This window comes from Salvia miltiorrhiza, chromosome 4 (assembly GCF_028751815.1).
Source record: "Salvia miltiorrhiza cultivar Shanhuang (shh) chromosome 4, IMPLAD_Smil_shh, whole genome shotgun sequence".
Taxonomy (NCBI): Eukaryota; Viridiplantae; Streptophyta; class Magnoliopsida; order Lamiales; family Lamiaceae; genus Salvia; species Salvia miltiorrhiza.
In genome coordinates this window covers 30,247,670-30,262,063 of record NC_080390.1, presented here as the reverse complement: position 1 = coordinate 30,262,063, position 14,394 = coordinate 30,247,670, and the positions used below count along the sequence as shown (strand labels likewise).

At 35.4% G+C, this 14,394-nt stretch overlaps 1 protein-coding gene across 1 annotated transcript; it reads right to left on the bottom strand.

Annotated features, from left to right (window-relative positions):
- Window positions 1-10,520: 10,520 nt before the first annotated feature.
- Window positions 10,521-12,672, bottom strand: LOC131019718 (protein LATERAL ORGAN BOUNDARIES). Its single transcript, XM_057948308.1, has 2 exons — window positions 12,230-12,672; window positions 10,521-11,334 (listed from the first exon to the last, which is right to left on the bottom strand). Exon 2 carries the CDS (start codon window positions 11,322-11,324, stop codon window positions 10,812-10,814), a length of 513 nt encoding a protein of 170 aa, XP_057804291.1. The 5' UTR covers window positions 11,325-11,334; window positions 12,230-12,672; the 3' UTR covers window positions 10,521-10,811.
- Between the last annotated feature and the right edge of the window lie 1,722 nt (window positions 12,673-14,394).

Here is a 14,394-nt window from a genome sequence, read left to right as displayed (position 1 = left end):
AGCACCGGCTAGATGGCGTCGGGAGTGCCGGACAGAGCTAGGCTAGTAGGGGGTCTATCCGCAACACAGGCACTTTTGAGGTGTCTCAACAGCTTTATGAGACACGGATCTCCACGCTGGAGGAGCGCCTGCAGCAGCAGGAACATGAGCGGGAAGCAGAGAGGGCTGCAAGGGCTGCAATAGAGGCACGATTGGCTGCAGAGCAAGCAGAACCGCAAGCCATGCAAGAGCGCTTTGCTCAAATGGAGCAGTTTATGAGGATGTATAATGGTCAGCGAGCTCCATCCCCTGATGATGATGATGATGCTTAGGTTTCTCCCTGATGATGATGATACTAGACTTTCATATTTATGTTTTCAAACAAAATTACATTTGCACTTTATTTTCAAATTTATGTTTTATTGAACTATATATTTCAAGTGTTTTATTAAGACTATATATGTTTTATATATTTATGGCAATGATGATGATGATTGCATTTAACGTAAACAAATAAATTCAAATCACATTACAATAACCAAATTAAAACACTTTTGGTGTATTAATGTTTAAAAAAAATTAAAAAAATATTTAATTAATAATTAAATATTTTACCGACGATAAAATTAAGGACGGAAACGAACTCGATCAGTAATTAACAACATCTTTCAGGTATTATCTCCACATATTCAAAGATTATAAATATATGAGTGAGTATATAGCATTTAAATGAATTAATAGGTGTAGATTTATCAATAATACGAGTGTTCTGTACTGGTGACCACTCGAAAAGAATTTCAAAGTTAAGCGTGCTTGACACAGAGCACAAGCAAGATGGGTGACCCACTGGAAAGTTGGGTGACCGACTGGGAAGTTCGTCTAAATTATGCAATACTGTATAAATACATAAATAAATTGTGGATATAAATAAAATAAATAAATAAATAAAATAAAATAAAATAAAAAAATAAATTTAAAAATATTACCGATGGCAAAATGTCGTCGGTAATTAGCGACGGCATTTACCCTCGCTAATATCCTGGCCAACTCCGGCAAGTGCGCCACCGCCGTCCGGTAAACATTATCGACGGCGGTAGTGCCGCTGCTAATTAGCGACGGCAATTGCCGTCGGTAATGTTCCGACAATTCTCCGCCGTTCAACGGCGAAAATGTATGCGGCTTCGCCGCCGTTAATTGCCGACGGCGGCCGATCGCCGTCGGTAATGACGTTACCGACGAGCCGATTGCGGCGGCAAGTTGCCGATGGCGCCGTCGCCGGTAGCATATTTCACCGGCGGCCGTGCCTTATTACCGACGACATTCTGCCGTCGATAATCTCTTGTTTTTTTGTAGTGTTATGTAACCGTATTCATTAATACGTCTAATAGTTTAAAAGTGATTTTTCTATGCTCATGCTCCCAACCCGTATTCATCTAATCCATATATTCTACTAAATATACACATACACATACACGCATATACGTATATATATATTCATGTCCATATTTATAAAGTTTATCGCTGAAAAAAAAATCTAAAATAATATATATATATATATATAAACATAAATAGATAGGATTATTTCATAAAAGCAAAAATGTATCTAAACGTGAAGAATTTATATTTAAATATTTATAAATTTGATGTTTAAAAAGAAAATAGACTAATATATTTATATATTTCTTTTAAGAACTAAAAAGAGTAATATAATTCACAGATTTGTTTTAATTAATTGTGATGAATGACATCTATGTTTTTAAGTTGTCCATTAACTAATGTATTTAGACAAATTTTAGTCAATTTTATGTTGAAGAGCCGAAATTGTCCTTACTTTTACATCACAACTTTTTCTCTTTCATCTGGTCAATTTTTATAACCAACTAGTTCTCCCTCTCTCTCTCTCTCTCTCCCTCTCTCTCTCTCTCTCTCTCTCAAACAACGTTCTTTCCGGCATAGATGATTTTCTCTGGCGACGATGGTCATATTATCAAGTGTTTATTTTGTTAAAGGTTTTCGTTTCCATATTTTCTTTTTTGGTTATCTTCTTTCTATACTCTTCCGACATATGGTGCTTCACCTCATTCTTCAATTTAAGGTTTCAAATATTTTTTTTCTCAATCATATTTGAAGTTTAACCAGTTGATTTTTGTGTTTCTTCATATTTTTTTTGCAGGTCTAGTCGTGATATTCCGTTCAACTGTATTTCGAATTTAAATATATGGTACACCTGGTACAAAAGGTGATTATTCGTACCAAGCGTGTTAGGACGATGTGTGCCTGACTCGTACCAAGTGTTGCATGCCAATTTTTGGAACGAATGGTACAAATTGGTATATTCGTACCATTTGTGGCAAGAGATTGTGAGCCAGTTCTTGGAACGAATGGTACGAAAAATTTTCAATCGTATCAATCATTTTAGTAATTCCAAGTATTGTGTGCTACCTCTTGGGACGAATGTATGAAAGAACCTATTCGTACCAGTCGTTCTAAGTGTTGCGCGCTACGCCTCTTAGGATGAATTGTACAAAAGAATCTCATTCATACAAGTTGTTCCAAGTGTTGCTCGGCATGCTCACGCCAATATATATATATATATATATATATATATATATATATATAGGGTGGAGTTCTATGGAGACCACTTCTTATATAGAGAATGAAGACCAAATCTTGTGCGCCGATCTTGCTTAATCTAACGGTGATCATTCGTCCATTAATTAGTGTAATTTTTCCATATTTTTTTATTTCCCTAATTACAACTAATCAAATCTTTTATTTATTCCGTCCCTCTCTCCAAACTCACGCTCTCTCTCTCTCTCCCACGCGTTCGTAGAAAATACTAATGAACATACTAATGTTCGTTGATATGTTCGTAGAAAAATAAACGAACATACTAATGTTCACATAGAAAATACTAATGAACGTACTAATGTTCGTTGCTATGTTCGTAGAAAATTTAGTATGTTCGTTTGTTTTTCTACGAACATTAGTATGTTCATCAGTATTTTCTACGAACGTGTGGGAGAGAGAGAGAGAGAGAGCGTGAGTTTGGAGAGAGGGACGGAACAGTGAGGGAGAGATTTGAGCATAAATAAAAGATTTGATTAGTTGTAATTAGGGAAATAAATAAATATGGAAAAATTACAATAATTAATGGACGAATGATCACCGTTAGATTAAGCAAGATCGACGCACAAGATTTGGTCTTCATTCTCTATATAAGAAGTGGTCTCCATAGAACTCCACCCTATATATATATATATATATATATATATATATATATATATATATATATATAGGCCAAGGTTCAATTGAGAAGGCATAAATGTAGTGAGAAATGAGAAGTAATCTCATCCGTTGATCTTATCTAATCTAACGGTCAGCATTTATTCACGCCATGTTCAACAATTTTTTACGTTGAACATATAGGGGTCGAACCCCAGAATCCAAAAATTGTTGTATATGTTCAATATATTTTGTTGAACATGGCGTGTTCGTCTTCTCAACTGAACGCGACCATATATATATATATCGTTAGAAACTTCAGAGCCACATTTGAGGTCTATGATCTCTTCGCCGTTGAAAGAGCTTTTTGTGATCACCTGAATCACCTCAATCGGAGTTCCATTAAAAAATTATACTCCCTCCTTCCCACCTCATTTGCCCTAGTTCTTTTCGGAACGGTTATTAAGGAGAATAAGATTGTAGTGTAAAGTATGTAGGCCCTATATCTATTGTAGTGAATATTTGTTACTCAAAAAGGAAGTAGGCCAAGTCGGGTGGGACGGTCCAAATAAAGAAAGTAAGCCAAGTGAAGTGGGACAGAGGAAGTAACATTTATACAATAATTGCCAAAACTAATAGAGGTTATGATACGATGGTGACGTCAAACAGCGAAATTCGCTGAATTTTAGTGAGGCAGGCGATGTTTTCACCTGGTTAGATGGAAGCGTTGGCCTTCAGTGGCAATGAATCGAAGAAAAGGGTAGCTTGACGCAAGTGATGATGATGACGTCGTCGAATTTTTAGAGGACGACGGTGGTGGCCTGTGAGAAGAAAGATAAGACCGAGAGAGATTGAGAAGCATAAATAGAGAAATGACTATTGATTTTCACCGTCTTAAATGACTACCTCAAAAATCGCTTTAATAAAAAATATTATATTTAATTAATTGTCATGAATTATGTTACTGTAATATCTCCATTAATTGATTGATGATCGTTAATGAAATAAAATTTGGGTTAATTACGCCAAAAATCATGAACTATACCTCCATTTCAACTTTTCCATGAACTTTTTTTTTTTATCAAAAATTCCCTGAATTTAAAGGGTTGAACAATTTTTCCATGACTTTCAAGAATCCCCAAATTGAATACTGACATGGCGTCGCCGGCACTGACATGGCATCGCCGACAGTGAATCAAAATGACGTCGTTTAGTTGGGGGATAAAACGGCGTCGTTTTGAGCTCCAACCATGCCTCCTAGCTGGAAAACTCACTAGACGTCGCCGGAATCAGATTTCCAGCCTCGGGTCTGTTGCAACGCCGCTGCTGCCGCGATTCTGAATGCCAGGTCGCACAGCGCGGCCTCTTTTTTCGCCACTAGGTCGCTCGCCGCCGCCTTCACGGTCCTAGGGTATCGATTTTGGTGTGGGAGGCGGAGGGAGGCGACGATGGCGCCAGTGTTCGAAGGCCAAGGTGACGACGTCGTCTTTAATGGAGAAGCTAGGGCACGAGGTCTGTGGGAGAAGAAGAATTTCTGGTAGAGAAGAAGACCCTAGGCAGCGCAAACCCTAGAGAAGGGCGGCCTGATGAAGGCGGTGGTGCGAGGGGGATGAAGACCCTAGGCGGCGCAAACCCTAGGTCGGTGGCGCGAGAGAGAAGATGAAGGTAGCGGATCTGGTGTGGTGGTGGGAGAAGGCAGCAGAGGGGGCGACAGAGGGCGGCGGATCTGGTGGTGGTGGGGGAAGGCAACGGCGGCAAATCTGGTGTGGTGGTGGGGGAAGACAGCGGAGCGGGCGACAGAGGGTGGCGGATCTGGTGGTGGTGGGGGAAGGCAACGGCGGCGGATCTGGTGTGGTGGTGGGGGAAGGCAGTGGATGGGCGACAGAGGGTGGCGAATCTGGTGGTGGTGGGGGAAGGCAACGGCGGCGGATCTGGTGTGGTGGTGGGGGAAGGCAGCGGAGGGGGCGACAGAGGGTGGCGGATCTGGTGATGGTGGTGGAGAAGGGCGGCGATAGAGGGCCGACGGTAGAGGCGAGAGTCAGTGGGCAGTGCCATGTCAGCTCGTAATTGCCATGTCAGCTCGGAGCTTCACCAGAGCAAAAAAGCATGAAAAAATTGTTCAACCCTTTAAATTCAGGGAATTTTTGATAAAAAAAAAAGATCATGGAAAAATTAGAAATGGAGGTATAATTCATGATTTTTGGCGTAATTAACCCATAAAATTTTGAAGTTAAGAAGATATAAAATGAGGAATTAGAAAATAAGAATATATATATATATATATATATATATATATATATATATATATATATATATAGGGTTGCGCTAAAATAAGACTCAATCTTAGCCTATAAAATAAGACTCAATCTCAACACTTGATCTCACTTATATGGACGGTCAGATTTTGGACGGATTTAGGCTAGTTAATTAACGCCATATCATGATTAAGGATAAGAAGGTAATTATAATATTTTAATAAATATTGCCTCCCCTAATTCAAGGGATCACGTTTTTTATAGTAATTAATATTCCATATATAACTACTTTAATACTCAATAAATTCGGAAACCATATATATTAAGTTCATATGAACATGAAATTATTAAGTAATCGTTATAACAAAATAATTCATATGTAAATCAAAAACAATTCATGCAATCAGATTATTCCAAACCGTAAAAATTCATACATAAACCGAAAATAATTCATTTCAAGTATGCCAATAATTCATATTATCAATGAATTCAGTACCAAACTCTCACATTTATAAAACCATAGCCAATTCACACATGCACTATAAATGATTCATACACATCTCAAAAATAATTCACTCTATAATACCATACGAATATAATCTATAATTCATCATATTTTAGACATATTCCACTTTCGGTATTGGACTCGTTAAAGATTTTAGGATAATTTGTTATTGCACTCATTAAAAGTCTTTTATATATATATATATTGGATTCATTAAAAATTCATATATAAATAAAAAATAATTCATACAAAATAATTCGTACTAAAACCAAAACAATTCATACAATCAGAGTTGAGGCTAAAATAATGCATACGAAAACCAAAAACAATTCATACAATTAGAGTTGAGGCTAAAATAATTCGTACGAAAACCAAAATAATTCATACGTAAACCAAAAATAATTCATAAATGCTACATTTAACATATATCATCATGCGCTGCCTCATCAGCCCAGTTGAACGCCCGGCAGAGTGCGGCCTGCTCTCCAAGCCTCTTCCAGTAGCACCGCCATGCTCCACCCACAACTCCAGTTCAGCCGGATGTTGTCTGTGCCGCTCTGCGCATATCTAACACGCCTCCTCACACCAGGTTCCGTCGTCGTTCATCCGCACACCACTTCTGTTCGTCGCTACTGCACACAGCGCCGTCGCCGGATCTGGACGCCGAGCAGCAGCGTTGCTATTGGTCAGCATTGTTGGACGATACCTGCTGCTTCAAATCCTCAAACGAAAACTGAAGCTTCCCATTTGTTTCCGAAACCCCCCTGGAAGCTTCCATAGCCACCGCGGGTCCCCGACCCCATCCAGCGAGAAGTTGAGAGACGACGGCTTGAACTCCGCCATTGGAAATCCCGGCTCCGACGATGGGTAGGGATCCGCCGGCGACGGCATGAAGGAGCTCAAACCCCTCGACGTGGACGCCAGCCCCGTGAGAAACTCCAACGACGAGAGTTGAGGCGGCGACGGCGAGGGGAGGAATTAAGTCTTTAGTAAAGATATTATGAAATTTCAATTTTTTAGTGATATACACAATATCATTCTGTGAATTGAAATGTAATTATTGCAATTATTAATTTTCCTATTTAATCGTGCTTCAAAATCGTAAGAGTGTGAATAAAAGATTTGGAAGGTCAAACTCAATTGTCAATTTTACCCTTACGTCACCAAATATGATGAATATTTGACTTTATCTAATGAATTGTACAAGACAATAAAAATAGATCCCAGCCGTCAATTTTGTAAAATAAAGGGTGATGATTTGGTCTTATATTATACACTAAGGGAAGTCCATTGAATAGCACTACCCTATATATATATATATATATATATATATATATAGGGAGAGGTTCAAATAAGAACAACTAATAAAATAAGAACGGAGAACCTTTTTAAGTCATTCGATCATCAAGATCTACGGTGGATGTATCATCTTGGTGGATGGATGCAGGTGCTGGGTTCGAATCCTGAAGGGAGCAAAAAAATTATTTTTTTCGGATGCATTAAATTTAATAGCGGATGCATTAATTTGTATAGCAGATGCAGTAATTTTGTTGGTTCTTATGTTCTCACGATAATTGTGGTTCTCACTATAACCGCACCATATATATATATATATATATATATATAGGGGCCGCTCCAATGAGACCCCCTAATTTTAGTGAGATCTAAGGCACGATCTGGTGCGTTTAGTTTATCAATCCTATGGCTGATATTGTATCTGGACGGTGATTTTTTTTTGCAGGGTTCGAATCCTGGAGGGAGCAGAATATTTTAAATTTTGTTATTCATCAGTATATACTGCATTGTTCATCAGTATATACGGCCCTGTTCATCAGTATATATGTTTTATTCATTACGAATTTTTTAAATTTTATTTTTCATCAGTATATACATCTTGTTCATTAGATATACGTTTTGTTCATTAGTATTATATGTCTTATTCATTGTACTCATGTTACACGAAAAATAGGGGGTCTCACTGGAGCGCGCCCCTATATATATATATATATATATATATATATATATATATATATATATATATATATATATATATATATATAGGGGTGGGCTACCGTGAGAGCACATCTTAAAATAAGAAATAAGAGCAATTTTTAATGTATGAATTTTATGTAGAACACGTATGAATTCGCTGTATAAAGGTATGAATTGTGAAAAATAAATTTTTGTTGCCTTTGGGATTCGAACTCAGGACCATAAATCCATCCAATAGGATTACGAATCAACCGTAGATCTTGATGATCTAAGGGCTGAAAATGATTCTTATTTTATATCTTATGAAATGCTCTTATTTTAGCTCTCCCATATATATATATATATATATATATATATATTATATGAGCGGTTATTCAATAAATCACCCTTATTTTAAGAATTACGAACCAGTAAAAATGCATGAATTTTATGTATAACACGCATGAATAAACTGTATAAAGGTACGAATTGCGAAAAATAATTTTTTGCTACCTTTGGGATTCGAACTCAGGACCATGAATTTATCCAACAAGGTGATGAATCAACCGTAGATCTTGATGATCTAAGGGCTGAAAATAGTTCCTAATTTATATTTTAAGAAGCGTTCTTATTTTAGCCTTCCCCGAATTTATCCAACAATGTGATGAATCAACCGTAGATTTTGATGATCTAAGGGCTGAAAATGGTTCCTAATTTATATTTTAAGAAGCGTTCTTATTTTAGCCTTCCCCTATATATATATATACATATATATATATATATATATAGAAGAGTTCAATGGAGACCACTCTCCTATATAGAGAATGAAGACCAAATCAGAGCCATTGATCTCACCAAAATCAATGAATCAGATTCATTCGAATTCTTCAAGTTTAGGAAATCCCGTAAATTCCTCATTTTTAAATTTTGGGAACCAATGAACATTATTATGAACTTACGAACACAAGTATGTTTATTTGTATGTTCATTTGTTTTTATACGAACATATCGACGAACATTAGTATGTTCCTTTCTTTTTTATACGAACACATCGACGAACATTAGTATGTTCGTAAGTTCATAATAATGTTAGTTGGTTCCCAAAATAAAAAAATGAGGAATTTACAGGATTTCCTGAACTTGAATAATTCAGATTAATCTGATTCATTGATTTTGGTGAGATCAATGGCTCTGATTTGGTCTCTATTCTCTATAAATATAGTGGTCTCCATTGAAGCTGACCCTATATATATATATATATGGAGAAGGATATATAAGTATAAAATGAAGAAATATTGAACATGTCAGTATATGCGGTTGAACATACCAATAATTTTGTTGAACGTTTGAGTGTACGAACCCTGTATAAGTTCAACACAATTCCCGTTGAACGTTAAACGAATGAATGCTGACCGTTAGATCAGATAAGATCAACGGCTGAGATTGCTTCTCATTTCTTTGCAAACATTTACTTTTTCATAGAACTTTCTCACACACACAGACATATATATATATATATATATATATATATATATATATATATATATATATATAGGGGCGCGCTCCAGTGAGATCCCCTATTTTTCGTGTAACATGAGGACAATGAATAAGACATATAATACTAATGAACAAGACGTATATTTAATGAACAAGATGTATGTACTGATGAAAAATAAAATTTAAAAAATTGGTAATGAATAAGACATATATACTGATGAACAATGCAATATATACTGATGAATAACAAAATTTAAAATATTCTGCTCCCTTCAGGATTCGAACCTTGCGGAAAAAAACACCCTCTAGATACAATATGAAACATGGGATTGATAAAATAAATGCACCAGATCGTGCCCTAGATCTCACTAGAATTAGAGGGTCTCATTGAAGCGGCCCCTATATATATATTTTCAAATTTCACCTATTATCAAGGATGATTATGGTGATATGAATATGTTTCACGGCATGTAACTCGTAGATGTGTAATAATCCTCAAGTTTTCAGCAGTGCCACCTTAAACAAAACAAGTCTTTTCACTGTTAAATCAATACTCGTTTATTTGATGGGGTGCAGTCTAATCAGATAGATCGATATTTTTATTAATTTTTTAATACTGGGGGGTGGGGCTTGGATATTTGATATGCTTATGGAATTGACATTTTTTAACCAAAATTGACCTGAAAGTGGACTTTAATTATTAGTTGTAATTAATAAAATCAAGATTGAATACATATTTTCTTCCGTCTCTCAATTGCTATCAAAATCATTTCTTTTTCATTTCATGACCCCAGTAATCAGCTTACCTTTACTAGGAAAACTGCGGAATCGATCAGTGTAAGAACAATATTTAAATCAAATCAAACTATTATTTGATTTTCAAGTAAGCCAAAAATCGTTGCAGCAGATATATAAACAAGTGGTGCATGCTAACAAAGCATGCCTAGCATATATATACAAGCTTGTTAATTTCATTCATAGTACTTATACTTATGTTTAAAGGGTTAATTATACCTACATTAATGAGTATATGTTTGACAATATTTCAAATTAAAGTAGACAGATGATGGCTAGCTAGAGAATATGAATGCACAGGTTACAAATAATCAACCTGAAAAAATTTATTCTCAATAATATGCATGATCTCAAATCCACACACAACAAAAAATACAATCAAAGTATGTGTATATGATAGTACACATAGTAGTGACACACTTAAATATAACCTTGATTTTAGCCATGCATGTGACAACACCACATAGCTCGAAAAACCCCACGATTACCACTCCTCAAATATATAAATTTCCACACCACAATTATTCAAATCTACACAAACCCTAGACACAGGCGATCATAATGATGATGATGATGATCAGACCTCAATTATTTCCATCCATCCCTCCTCCATGAGAATTATAAATATCATTCCATGGCACAGCATATGAAATTGGCAAACTACCTGTTTGATAAAATCTGGCACCTCCACCGCCGCCGCCGTTGTAGCCCCCAATTCTTCTATTGGGGTCGGGTGGCGGCGGCGGCGGGGTGCAGGCGAACCTGATGAGGTCGGCGTTGGCGGCGTCGAGCTCCTTCTGGAGGCGGTCGACCTGCCTCTGGAGGAAGGAGATGGCGCCGATGCAGCCGTAGACGGGGTCGCGAACGCGCGCCTCGGCCTCGTAGGCGAGGGAGTTGACGGCGTCGTCGCGCTGGTGCGGCAGCAGCTCGTTAAGCAGCTTCGCCACGTTGCTGGCCCCGAAGATCTTGTGCACGTTGGCGAACTTCTGCGGCTCCTCCGGCGGGAAGTAGGCCGAGAAGATGCACCCCGGCATGCACTTCCGCCGCAGGAACTTGCACGCGGCGCACGGCGGGTTGTACGAGCTCGATGAAGCCATCGCAATTTCACTGCAATTAACATTAATATTCAAGTGAAGGATACCAAGTAACTCTTCAACTCTTTAATTTGCCTTTTTCAATTTTTGTTATTTGTAAAAATCGTATCATCATCCCCATTGTGTTGGTGCTGTCTTCAAGGCGAAAAACACAATTTCATCATTTGCAGTTCGTCTTTTAATTTTTCTCTCTCTCTCTCTCTCTCTTTTTAATTATTTATATATTTTCGTTGATTTGTATGCAGTTGATTTCCTTGACTTTGGCTCCGGTACTAAAAGATTTTGGTCGTTGTCTGTCTGATTTTTTGCTTTTTTGTTGTTGTTGTAGTAAGTATATACACAGGAGCTCAAGATATATAATTAATTAAAAACTTTGAGAGCTTCTCTCTCTAAAACAGTTCAAGAAATTAACAAGTTCTTGCCTGTTTGCCAACATATATTATCATCTTTGGATTTGTGTATCTTAATTAACTCTTTCAGCTTTTCAATTGAGCAGATTTTGCAGTAGAAACTATATTTATATTTTTGTATTTTACTTAACTATTACACTAGAGGTCAAGGCTACAATAGAAAGTGAGAAGATAATCTAGATTAGGAGAAAAATTAGCATTTTCTAAGGGAATTTAGTTTTCAGATCTAGATACTAATAATTAAAGGTCTTAATCTATACATTAATCTAGATACTATATATGAGATAAAGGTTATTATGTGTGCTAATTAATCACTCTTAACTAACAAGCTACACCAAAAACCCTAGATCAAGAAATTAACAATCAGTTCAATTGCGTGTATAGATTCTCCTGTTCCACACAGAAACATTGTGATCCAGAAAGAAATAAGACAAAGAAACAAAAGATGGAAATCAAAACAGCACTAAAGGAAAAAAAAAAAAACATGAACTTAATTACCTGTGATGATGTCTTACTGTTTTCTTTTTCTCTTTTTTTCTCTTTTATGCAGAAGAAGGAAAATTCTTTTATCCCTTGATGTACCAAGAATCAATCTTTTCCTTCTTCAACAGCTAGCTAAAAAGAACAAAAGGCTGAGGTCAGATGGGTTGAAGAGAGAGAGGATTGTGTATGAATGGTGAAACCCTAATTTGGATCAATATTTTGGGGAATTTCAATGTGATAATGGGAAGCAAGGTTGAGAGAGGAGCAAATTAAGAGCATATAGTGAGATGAAGAAGGAATGAATGCAAAGGACAAAGATAATAAATGAGAGGTACACTAAAGAAAAAAGATGACTGTGACACTGCATCTAATAATTTTATCATACTTGTGGAGGGGATGCAATCCCTATTTTTTTCCTTACTGTTACATGCCATATTTCTATTTTCCTCCTCGCCTTTTCTCATGCAAATTAAAAATAAAAATAAAAAAAATCTTCTAGTTACCTTTTCTAAATATATATTTCAATTCCCCCCTCATTCTCATTTTCAATAAGTAGAAATGTAGTACATATAGCCAACTCATTCTTTTGTATTCTTGCCCCTCAACCCTTATCATTGAGTGTTTTAGATATTGCAACCTATCTACTTATACAAAGTCGTGCACTAGCGTCGCCATAATGGAAGATGAAATACTATTTTACAATTATTAATCTATGGAGGAGATGAATAAGAGAATTAGCATATGAGCTATATACCATATTCCTTTCTTAATAATATAATTCACAATTTTATACATGTATGATAATTCAATAATCATGGTAACTACTAGAATGATACATGGTACTGTTATGGTAATAAAGAATAGCTCTGCAGGAAACTACATGCAAATCTGTCTTGGTAATGTTAATTTGCAACTTTTGCTATATGATATAATGAAAGACATTTATAATTCCATTATATTTAATTTTTTTTATACGACATATATGAGCTAATTGTTAAAAGAAAACTGTAACTTTCAGTGTTTTAAAAATAGGACTATATGTTACAGAATTCGAAAATAAGGACTATATAGCTTCCATTTTTTACATTTACACTACTATATGTCCTCATTTACAGGAGTGTAAATATAAAAAATGAAAGTTATAGTCTTCATTTTTAAATTTCATAACATATAGTCCTATTTCTAAAATATACTGAAATTTACCTCATGTTTTAACAATTAGCTACATATATTGAAATTAACTGGATACAGAGTGGATTATTCTTTATGTTATGTTTCTATGAGAGAATGAATCACACAAATGTTTTTTGGTGAAGTAGTTGAGATCAGATCATGATTAGGTACTTGTTTTATCAAATATGGAAGTGTATGTCCATATTTGGTTGAATATATACAGTCGATTGATGTTTCCATTTCATATTTTGTAATTTTAAATTTGCGTTGTTAAATAATAAACATACTGAGTAATAGTAAACATATACATAGATTATTTTCGAAAGAGACTTCAAAATAGAAACACAAAAGTGTAAAACCAAAGAGCGCGAATAAACTATAATTAAGAATCTATCTATTATTAAATAGAATACATATTGAAAACCTCTCATTCATTCTCTATCCTATGTGGCACTCCCACAAGTGAGTATTTTGATCATTCTCAATTCTACATTATATGGCATTTTTACACATCCATCCCACATTGAAATTATCCTAAACTTCATCAATTCATAATCTATATAAAAGGCTCAATCTTCATGTAGACATTAGGCCATCTATTTTTTCCACATTGATATTATATTTAATCATTGGAAAATATAGATAAAGAAATACTTATAATATGTATTTCAAATAAATAGTTTTCCACATATTTTTATAACTGCAATAGATTTTCACATTAAATTTATAATAAACTTCATAATTCAAAATATAAAAATTTGAAATTAAATTTCAATATTTGCAAACCTAAATAAAAGTATAGATGTTTCTGAAATAAATAAGTTCTTAAACTGAACTTGGTTAAAGTAAATAAAATGATCGTTAGATATATTTTAAATAAATAAGTAATTTAATTTAATTTGGTTAAAGTAAATAAATATCATATGGTGTAGAATTGGAAATGTATTCATGGAGAGTGACTCCCAATTCTACACCATATGACATTTATACATTTGCTTTCATATATC

What these genes read in the sequence shown, in the direction of transcription:
- LOC131019718 (XM_057948308.1), bottom strand. Translation starts at nt 11,324, where the DNA reads ATGGCTTCATCGAGCTCGTACAACCCGCCGTGCGCCGCGTGCAAGTTC.